Source organism: Chinchilla lanigera, unplaced genomic scaffold, assembly GCF_000276665.1.
Source record: "Chinchilla lanigera isolate Chin_1 unplaced genomic scaffold, ChiLan1.0 scaffold00067, whole genome shotgun sequence".
Lineage (NCBI taxonomy): Eukaryota > Metazoa > Chordata > Mammalia > Rodentia > Chinchillidae > Chinchilla > Chinchilla lanigera.
In genome coordinates this window covers 213,010-224,202 of record NW_004955468.1, presented here as the reverse complement: position 1 = coordinate 224,202, position 11,193 = coordinate 213,010, and the positions used below count along the sequence as shown (strand labels likewise).

Sequence of the window (11,193 nt, the reverse complement as noted above, 5' to 3'; positions counted from 1 at the left end):
AGACAGAAATGCAACTGTGGAGGGGTGGGAACCTCAGGGAGGAAGGAGAAGAGGAGGAAGAGGTGATGGTTCCCTAAATATCTTGCCTAGGAAAAGGTATTGTCAGTTGATCACAGGGTAGCCTGAGGCTTGAATTCTAATTATAGTATCAGACCACTGGCCCTGTGGCTTCAAGCAGCTAACCTTGGCTTCTGTGCCTCAGTTTCTTCATCTTTAATTGGGGGTAATAACAGCACCTTCTAAATGAGTTAATACCTGTAAAGAACTTGTAGAAGTACCTGGTACATAACAAGCTCTCAATAGAAAAGTTAGTTATTGCCATTCATCTGCTTATGAAAGTGCAGGACCTTGGGGCTGGGGATTTAGCTCAGCGGCAAAGCGCCTGCCTGGCAAGCGCAAGGTCGTGAGTTCGGTTCCCAGTACCAGAGAAAAACAAAAAAAAAAAAAGAAAGTGCAGGACCTTGGACAAGTCCCTTCACCCCACTGACCTCTGCAGGTCACTCCTTGTCCTCTTAATATCTAACCCCAGCTGTCCTCCCTTTCCATCTCCAGCCATCAGGGACTGGGGCTGAGACAGAGGGGTAGTTGGGGAAATGAGGGCAGGCAGAGGGTGCTGAGAAGAGCTCAACCCATCCACCTCCAAATGAGGGCAGAGGCCATTTCCTTATGCCCCCATACAGAACAGCTCTGAGTTCCTCATGCCAAGGGGTTGATCTGACCAGAGATACGGTGGCAAGGGACAGGGCAGGGTGAGCTGATGAACAAGATCTGGTGTTATGGCTGGGAGGGAAGAAGTAGGGTTAGAGCTAGGCTTTTCGACCCTCCCCAAAGAGTGCCAGGGTTGAGGAAGGGACAGCCCAGGCCCAAGGTCAGGGTGTCACTGTTACCATAGCAACAGCCACCTCTCCACAGGGTACCTGGACAGAAGTGGGGGGGAGGGCTTTCCAAGTCCCTGAACCTGGGAATAGAGAGAGGAGGCATGAGAGACAGAGGAGAAGCAGAGAGATGCTGGGAAGGGTGTGATTCATCTTGGTGAAAACTGCCTATCTCAGGATTCTCAGAGCCTGGTATACCATAGGTGCTCAATAAAGGTCCTGAAGACAGAGACTGAGGCATGAGACAGTACAGTGCTCAGAGATGCCAGAAGAAAGGGACGAATGAGGTAGGCTGGGAGCCCCTTCCCTGACCCTTCAACCCCTCTATGGTCCACTGAGGAACCTGTATCCTCTCTACCTCCCATAGCCCTGGGCCCCCAGGCCTATCCAATCACCTAAACTGTCCACCCCCAGCAACTCCAAGCCTTGAAGCAATTATATTTGATTCTTTGACAACTTTTTGGCCTTTAAGTTCTTTCTGCCTGCGGCCTTAGCTGAGAAAAGTGGCATTCAGTGCCAGCTGGTGCCCGCTAGCACCCAGAGCCCAGGGGACGAGGAGACAGGCGGGGAAAACGGCCATCTGCGTTCTTTACTCTCCGGTGGCCTTGTTCCCTTAGGAGAGACCCCTCCATAGACTCAGACATCCCCCCCTCAAGTCCTCCAGAAGACCTAGGCCTCCCTCGCTCCCCACCCCTTCCCCCCAGGAAATTCTACAGGCCCCTCCCCTTCCGAGAAACAGGTGTCCTTTTCTCCGGGATCTCAGCGCCCGTCCACTAGGTCTGCTCGCCCCCTGCCGGTCGTACGGAGATACTGCGGGCACTGCCGGCTACCGCCCGCGATGAGGGGCAGAAATGGAGTCAGGATCTGAGTTCTTGCATTTTTAATCTCTTTATGGTTTTGGATGTTCTCATCTTAAGGGTCTGAGTCTTCAGTTCCCTTGGGGACTCAAACATCAGGAATTCAAATTCCTGACTCAGAGGTCAACGAAAAAAAGACAACTTCTCTCGAAGCCAGGCCTCAGTGAGGTCATCTGTGGTGCGGATTTCAAACACCTGGGCAGACAGAGGTCTTAGCGTCATGATCTGGTGAGGACTCCAGACCCCTAAGACGCAGGAGTGCAAGCCCCAGCCCTCCTCCCTCACACCCAGGGGTCCGGGCCCAGCCTCCTCCCTCCCACCCAGGGGTCCGGGCCCCCACCCTATCTCCCATATACTCCAGAGCTGAGGCTGGCCAGGACCTTTGTGAGCTCCGCCGTCTGCACGAGCCTGTTCTTACTTCCCGCGTACATCATCTGCTGTTCAGGCTTACAGCCTGCACGGAAGACAGAAGGGCACGTCACGGGGGTCCAGGCATGCTCTGTAAAGCTTTCGCGATGTCCTGCAGCCTGGGCAGTTTGGGGAGGGTCTTGGGAACTGTTCTAAGAGGTCTCTGAAGACTGTACTCAGGATTTTAAGTTTGTTTGGGATCTTCAAGTTACTGTGAGGGTCTCTGGACAAGATATAGGGGTAGGTGGGCAAAGGGAAGGGGGAAGTTGTCTTCTGCCTCAGAATAAGGACAGGTGGGCTCTTGATGAATCAATCCAAGCCACCACAGTCACCTCACTGCCCTTACACACCACATACCCGCATCCTTGTCCCATCATGTGCGGCCTCTCACATGTGCACTCTTGTTTTTCCTCTCTCTCTCTCTCTCTCTCTCTTTCATGGTGGTGTTGTGCTGGGGATGGAACCTGGGGGTCTTGTGCATAGTAGGCTAAGCATTCTGGTTTGGATTGGTTTGGTTCTCTTCTGTTTTGTTTTGTTTAGAGTCTCACTCTATGTATTTCAGGCTGGCCTTGAACTCACTACATATCCGAGGTTGGCCTCAAACTCAGAGGTCCTCCTGCCTCAGCCCCCCTGAGTGGTGGGAGTAGAGGCATGCTCCACCATGTCCCACTCTAGGTTAAGCACTCCTAACACAGGTGTCTGTACACAGTTGCACAAATACACAGTCTCACACCCGTACATTCTAACCCAGGTGCCCAAGCACACGCTCACACATCCCCAGTCAGGATCTAAGACCCACTCCTCAGGGCAGGTAGGGCTGTGTCTCACCCACAGGGCTGGAGAAGATGAAACACAAAGGGTAGGAAACCCGGCCATCCTCGTGCACATACTTGTAGCTGTAGACCACGAACCTACGCCCAGGAAAAGGAATTCAAACTCAGGACTTGGGCCTGGAGTCCAAGCCCCATAGCCACTCCCCCAGTCTACAAGTTTGTTTGTGTGTTTGTTTTATGATAATGAGGATTGAATTCAGGGCCTATGCACTGAGCTAAATCCCTAGCCTGATTATTTTTGGTGAGCCACTAAATCACCTGAGCTGAGCTCAAACTTTCAACTCCCCTGCCTCAGCCTCCCAGAGTGCTAGGATCACAGGTGTGCATCACCACACCTGGACCCATCCATGATGTTTAATCTTGACTGAGACTAAGGTTAATGACTGGGATCCACGGTATTCATTTGAAACTCAACAAATGATTACAAATAATAATTGTCATGGCAGGGGTGTGGCTCAGCGGGAGACCACTTGCCTAACATGCATGAGGCCCTGGGTGACCTCAAACTTGTGATTCTAGGTGGATGCTGGCCCTGACCTCCCCACACCAGCAGGGGCCTGAGGGGGAAGTTGTCTTCTGCCTCAGAGCCACGACTGAGAATTTGCTGGAAGCAGCAGCAGGAGGTGGGACCCCCATGTTCCATTGTCCCATCAGACTCCATGCAAAACACAAATGCAAAGAAAAACCACAATTTGTTTTCCTGAGAAACTATCTTGTAGATAACAATATGTAAAACAGTAACCATTGATAATTTCCTACCACTTTCTCTGTAATTTGGTAAGTCCCCCCATGACTATGTTATCCTTCTTTTACTCTTTAAAATAAAAAAAAAATAAATAAAATAAAGGAAAAAAAAAAACAAAGAAAAACCACAAAGAATGTCAGCATTAGCCTGGGACAATGGTGCACAGCTCCAGAGGCTGAGGCAGGAGGATTGCAAGTTTGAGGCTACCCTGGGCGCAAGACCACCTCAAATTAAAAATGTTTAAAGGGCTGAGAATTTAGCTCCGTGATACAGTGTGGATGTATGTATCAGGCCTAGCATGTATCAGGCCCTGGGTTCCAGCTCCATCACTGCAAAAGGAAAAAAACAAAAACCCAGTGTCAGCATTAACCCCAAGCCGAGGCCCCCATCTAGGTGCAGGACCCTGTGCAGATGTCAAATGCCCACAAAGCCAATCTTGACTGAGACCTACAGCCTGAGACTGAGGCTCGGAATCCTAGAGACCCAAACCAAAAAATGAACTTAGACAAAATGAAAAATAGGGACAGACCAGTTTTGTGGACAGGGTCAAAGAGGCCTTCCAAAATCAACAACCCGCCGGGCTCACACAGCTTCCCACAGAATCTACCTAATTAGTAATGTGCGTAAGGCCCTGGGTTCGATCCCAGCACCACATCCCCCCCACAAAAAAAGGGAAAAAATTCCCTTTGCTACCCAAAGCATTCCCCAGCATTGAAAAAGAAGGGAAATTTCATTTTTAAAAAACAAAACCAGTATAGAGTCAGGCACAGTAGTGCACACCTGTAATTCCAGGTACTCAGGAGGCTGAGGCAACAGAATTGCAAATTCAAGCCCAGCCTGGGCAATTTAGCAAGACCCTGTCTCAAAATTTTCAACCAATATATAAAGTAAGGCTGGGGACTTAGCTCAGCACTCCCTGGGTTCAACCCCCAGTACCACAGAGAAAGGAGGAGGAGGAAGAAGAGGAGGAGGAGGGAGAGGAGGAGAAGTAGCTGCTGCCACCCGTATTACATCAAAACCAAACACTGACAAAGTATGTGCCAAAAAAAAAGTAAACTCTACACCAATATTACGTATAAGCTATCAGTGTAAAATTCTGCAATAAGATAATACTGCACAATAAAATTGTGTTTTACAACATGAACCCCTGGATCAAACACAGAGATCCTGAGCCCCTGGCAAGGGCCCGAACCCAGGCAGTCCCTCAGTGTGTGCCTCCATCATTACCCTCCCCACAGCCTGGGCCTTCCTTCCCTTCCCCCAGCGTACCTTGGTTGTCTCTCTGGCAACTCCGATTTAAGTTCCTCTGGGGAAATGTCCTGAGGCCAACAATATACGTGGGAGAAAAGACAACAAATGGTCACCGCTAGATGAGCACTTGCTGTGTGCCGAGGCACTGTTCTCAGAAACGTGGTTTAATTTACTGCAGAGTCCTACAGGGTAATTCCTATTATTATACCCACTTGACAGCTCAGGAAACTGAGGCTCTGAGAAGTCAAAGGCCTTGCCCCAGGTTGCATAGACAGTAAGCAGGAGAGTTCAGATTTAAATCTGTGTTCCCATGGTAACCACTTCATTACTTCCTTTCAGAGGGCACAAGGGAGCCCAGCTCCTAGCTGGACCCCTCTGCTGTCAATCAGCTCAGCCTCAGGCTCTGTGACCCCCATCATCAACCCTCACCCCAATACTGTGAAAGAAGCTTATGATTGGCACCATGTTACTGAAAAACACAGCAAGGCTTCGAGGGGTCTACTTGATCATAAAAGATTTCTGCTGGCTTTTTGTTAACTTACCTAGAAACTCTTCCATTTACCTAGGTGCTAATGAACTGTTATCATTAGCATTATCACTTTATTGAGCAAGTACTATGTGCCAGGCCTTTTTAAACCCATGACAAACATTAAATCATTGGACCTGCAAACGATCCTATGACTTAGGGCTGTTTTCCAGACTTCACAGGCAAGGGGACAGACTGTCTATGCAAAGTCCCTTGCCTACAGTTGCCACTGGGCTGGAATTTGACCTCCAGGCCTTGCTGGTTGCAGTGCCAGGCTCTTGACTTCAGTCCCAGCTTCTGTGGTCTCCTAGTCCCGCCCCACCCCTCACCTGAAATTCTTCCTCCAGCACCACCATCTGCCGGTCTTTGTCCACCTTCACTGGGGAGGGATGGCACACAGGGGTTAGAAGTCCCTCCCATCCCAAAGGGACACTAGCCCAGCCCTCCTTGCTTGTCCCTGCTCGAGGAGGAAGAGGTCACTCACTTATAATGGCTGCATTGTCTGTCTCTTTTCGGAAGCGGAATTTCCTCAGCTTTTCCTTCAGTGCTGGGTCCACCTCACACACGACCAGGGAGTCCGACTGTCGGAGGGGCAAAGGAGAGCTGAGCTGAGTGGCCGGCGCTGGTCCCTACCACCTCCACCCACCTCATCCCCAGGCCTCAGCTTCTCCAGCCATGAATGAAGACACAAAGGTCCCTGCAGCCCTCCAGAGGCCTCTGTGAACTGGAGGCAGATGCTGCTCCCCCTCCTCCAGGACAAACAGCCAGAGGGGACTGGGGCAGAGGCTGGAACCCAGCCCTCTCTCCTCGGCTGGGACCCCAGGGATCTGTTTGCCTGGGGCTAGCTCCCCTCAATCACCATCTCTCCCCAGAGTGCTGCCCTTGGGTCCCCTTCCCCGCTGTGATCTCCACCCCGCAGCTGACTGTCACCCAAGCACCCCTCACCCTTCCTAATCAACCCCTGGCCCCTGACCATGATGTTTTCTGTCCCCAGTCCTCTTCTTTTCTCAGTTCCGCTGTCCTGTAAGGGTGGGGAACAGGGCTGCAGGGGGCGGGCTATGGGGTAGGGGGAAAGGTTTCATCCACCACCACATCCTGTTTATGCTCATTCGGAGACAACTGTCACAGAGGGCTCCTCCCCCTTCTTCCTTCCCCTCATCTCTGAGACCTATCGGCTTTGCAATCACTCAGACAAGGGTTCAAACCCTGCCTTGCTGTGTGACCTTAGCTAAGTAACTTCACCCCCTTGAGTCGGGATTGTAGTGAAGATAAACTAGCTTGGCATACCTCCCAGCATTGTAGACTTGCTCAACAAAGAACGAAAATTAGTAAGGAGCTCTTTGCCTCCTTTCCTCTTTCAGGGAGCCTTCCAGGATTTATCCCACCTGTAGTAGTTGAATCACAGCACTGAGAAAGGAGTGCAGAGACTTTCACTAGTTACACTGCCATCCATTATGTTGGCGGCTAAAGGGACACCAAAGAAGCACCTCCCTGCTGCCTGGCTGATGGAAAGTGTTCTTCCTGTGCTTATTCAACCCCACAGGCCTTATAATGGCTTCAGAGGAAGCCTACAACAATGGAGTACAGTCCTGTCAGTCCTGTATCTCCTTTTTAAAATAAAGAATATGGGCAGCGAATGATGGTGCATGCCTATAATCCCAGCAATCAGAAGGCTGAAGCAGGCGGATCACCAACAGTTTGAGGCTACATAGTGAGTTTAAGAGCAGCCTGAACCACATAACAAGACCCTGTGAGAGAGAAAGTGAGAGACAGGAAGAAAGAAAAAGAAAGCAAGGGTATTGAGGGCTGAGGGTGTCGTTCAGTGGCAGAGCATATGCTCAGCATGAACAAGGTCCTGGGTTCTATTTCCAGCACTAGAAAGCAAAGAGTCTTTTGCACTGTCCCTTCCCCATTTTGAAGTGAAATTCCTAGGCAATGTGAGCTACTTACACACATAAGTTTTAAAAAATCAGTATCAAAATCCTGTCATATAAAGAAGAAATAATGCTGGGCGTGGTGGTGCATGCTTGTAATCCCAGCACCTGGGAGGCTGAGGCAGGAGGATCGTTGCGAGTTTGAGGCCAGCCTGGGCTACAAAGTAAGTTCAAAACCAGCCTGAAGTGCATAATGAGGCCCCGTCTCAAAGAGACAAAAAAAAAAAAAAAAAAAAGAAGAAGAAGAAGAAGAAGAAGGAGAAGAAAAAATGGGAAAGTCATTTAGGAGAAAACCATATGTGTGTTAATAAGAGAATGTAAGCAAATAAAAACTTCCTGGGGTCCTAGCCGCACTCTGGGGGCCCCTCTGTAAGGGCTGGATCCCGTCCTGCCCTTGACCCCAACCCACAACCCCTCCAGGGCGTCTGAGGCTCTCCTCTCACTCTCCTGTGTCACCAATGGCCCTGAAGCCTAGTACCATATTATTTCTTGCATCTTAAAAACTAAACACTCTACCTCCTTCCCAGCTACTGCTCATTCATTTCCTTCCCTTTTCAGCAGAATTTCTCAGAAGAATTGTCTAAACTCGCTGCCTCCAGCTTGTCCTCCTGGTTTCCCCTTGGCCACTTCTCCAAGCAGGTTTTCACCCTGGGACCCTCTTCACTGACACCTCTTGTGTTCACTAGGGGTCTCCATGGTGCCAGATCTAATGGAATTGTCAGTCCTCAGCGGCAGCACTGCAGAGCCACTCCGTTTCCTGAAACTCTTTCTTCACTTGGTTTTCAGGACACCCCATTTGTCTGGTTTTTTTTTCCCTTCCCTTTGACTGCTCTGTCTCAGCCCTCCACCTTGTTGTGTCGGGGATTGAGCCCAGGGCCTTCACAATGAACTTCATCCCTAGCACTTTATAGTTTATATTTTGATTTTTTTTTTTTTTTTGAGACAGAAACTCACTATGTAGCCTAGGCTGGCCTCGAACTCATGGCAATCCTTTTGTTTCAGCCTCCCAAGTACTAGGACTACAGGGATGCACCAGCTAGCTGTTATTTTATATTTTGAGACAAGGTCTCTTTAAATCACTGTTACCTTGGCTGGGCTAGAACTTGTGATCCTCCTGCCTCAGCCTCCCAAGGGGGTGGGATTAAAGCCAGCCTTGCACCATCACGGCCAGTTGCCTGTCCAGTTTTTTTTTTTTTTTTCTTTTTGAGACAGGGTCTCGCTATGAAGTTCAGGCTGCCCTTGAGCTCACTTTGTAACTCAGGCTGGCCTCGAACTTGCAACAATCCTCCTGCCTCAGCATCCCAAGCGCTGGGATTACAGGCGTGCGCCACCATGCCCTGCTGCCTGTCCACTTTCATCTCTTACCTGGACTATGGAAGCAACTTCTCATGATTCCCCTGACCACGCCCTACCCCCCACTGACTGTTTTTCACACAACTGCCAGAGGGATCCTCATAAAGCCAATCAGATGACATCCCTAGGGCTGGGGGTGTAGCTCAGTAGTAGAGTACTTGTCAGTCAGAGGTAAGGCCCTGAGTTCCAGCCCTAGAGCACACATGAAAGAAAGAAAGACAGAGGGAGAGGCGGGGGAGAGAAAAGATCACATCCCTCTTCTCCCACTCCCCTCAAAAACCTCCCATGGTTCCCACATTGCTTGGGTAAAAGCTGAAGTCCTTACACCGACCTTTATACTACAGCCACCCACTCCCCATTACCCCTTGGACTTGGTCCCCCACTACCCTCCTTGGCTCACTCCACTCCAGTCCTGTTAACTTTCTTGCCCTTTTTTGTGATTCTGTGAATGATCCTGCCTCAGGGCCTTGGCATATGTCGGTCCCTCTTCTGGAAACCTCTTTCTATCCTGGTTCACCTCCTCACGCTTTCAGCTATCCGTTGCAACCTTACCTGATGAAAGAAGCCTTTTCCATCTGAAATAATTCTGAACCCATCATGACATCTTGTTAGCTGGCTTCCCCCACTCATGGTCCTCATCAGCAAGTTACATTGTATTTCCTTATTTATTGTGTGGGACTGGGCAGGGAGTTTGTCTTCCTTGTTGACTGCTGTACTTCTAGCACCTCCAGCAGAGAGCCTGGTATATATTACATACCCAAGAAGTCATTCACACAAACGACTGAACCAGCATTGGGGCACAGCCATTCCACACAGCACCCAAGCTGTTGCTCACATGTCAGAGGCAGTAGATGGGATTTGTCATCTCCACTCTGTGTTGGTGACGCTAGGCTCTACTGGTTCTCCTCCTCTCCCTCTGGCTGCCCCTTCTCGGCTTCCTCCAAATTGTCAACTCTTTATCTCCAAGCCAGTGTCCCCACTTTTAAGAGTTCTGTCAGCCCTGTCTCCCTCCATCCTTCCCCCACTCCCGGGCTAGGTCACTAGTGCCCATACATCAATTACCATCTTCAGTGATCTTTAAATCGTGGTCTCCAGTCCGAACTTCTCTCTTAAGGTCAGGCCTCTTGGTAGTGCAGCCTCTGCGCCTTGGTGCTGGGCGTCCCACTCTGGACTTCTCTGAGGCCCTGTCTCCCAGTCCGAGGTTTTGTCCCGGATTTTTCCTCTCTCGCTCTGGCTCCCAAGACCGGCCAGTCTCTGGGCTAGTTCAGTCCGCCTCCAGGGCGACCTTCCCACCTACACTTCCTCCCCTCCCCACAGCCCCGCCCTGGGGCAAACCCTCCTGTCCCCCGCCTCTCCCTCCCAGCAGCCTCCCTGGATTCCTGGCCTCTAGTTCCACTGCTTTCATTCTGCCCTCCATAGATAGTCCAGAGACATCTCCAAAACCCCCAACTCCCCAGGACCCTCCCTGTCGTGACTCCCTCCCATGGGTCCCTCGTGCTTTCAGCGCAAGTCCAAACTCCCTCCACAGGCCAAACATCTGGCCGCCGCTCTCCTCTCACCACACCCCGTCTTGAACTCCACACTCCACCCGTGAGAGTGCCGTGGTCTGAATTCCTGTAACAAGTCTTGTCTCTGCCACCCGGGAGTCTTCTGAGTGCGGGACCCCTTCCGATTAATTCACCCTGATCCAGGACAGTTTATGGACTGGGTTACAATGAAAGTCAGGGCGACAACTCCCATTTATTGACAGCCTCCTTTGTGCCGATCGCGGTATATGCCTCCTCTCTCTCCATGCTAAAGGTGATCTCGCCTCCCTATCAGGGTCTCATCTGACAGCGAGCGGCTCTGAGTGGCGGGGCAGAACGCTGGATGCCAGCAGCCTGAGGGCACACCCTCTGTCCCAGGATGGTCGGGGACCCTGACGGGCCAAGGCCCTGGGTGGGGCGTGGCAGAGGGGCGGGAAGGATCTGGAACGGCAGAATGAGGAATTGTGACTCGGCTTGCAGCTGCTGAGCGAGACGGGCGCGAGACTGCCCCCTGCGGGCCTGGAGGCCCAATCGCGGCCTCCCCTGGGCCCGTTGCCCTTGGCTACGCCGCGCGCGCCCCTCCCCTTCCCCGCCCTCCGCCCGAGCCCAGGGTCTGGCCAACTGCCCGTCACCCCCACTCCCAGCCAATCCCACTGAGGAGGGGGCGGGCCTCTTGGGCCTCGTTTCAGCCCCGTCGCTCCCCTCCTGGCCAGGACACCGCCTTTCTCGGCGCACACCTCCCGCCCTTTGGGCTGCCCTCGCTGCCCATTGGCTGGCATGCCGTTCGTCATCTCGATATAAGCTAATACAGACGCGCGGAGGCCCCCCGTGGGGGAGGGGCCAGGGGCGGTGACGCACGGCGCCGTGACGCAGCGCGACGGCGGC

At 51.7% G+C, this 11,193-nt stretch overlaps 1 protein-coding gene across 3 annotated transcripts; it reads right to left on the bottom strand.

Annotated features, from left to right (window-relative positions):
* Window positions 1–1,738: 1,738 nt before the first annotated feature.
* Window positions 1,739–11,193, bottom strand: Gmfg (glia maturation factor, gamma; the record flags this gene model as incomplete). Of its 3 annotated transcripts, XM_013522380.1 has the most annotated exon segments (9): window positions 1,739–1,927; window positions 2,113–2,186; window positions 2,969–3,051; window positions 4,988–5,037; window positions 5,825–5,874; window positions 5,980–6,076; window positions 9,335–9,521; window positions 9,845–10,749; window positions 11,167–11,193. In XM_013522380.1, coding segments are annotated over 7 exon segments (513 nt in total). In that variant the 3' UTR covers window positions 1,739–1,855.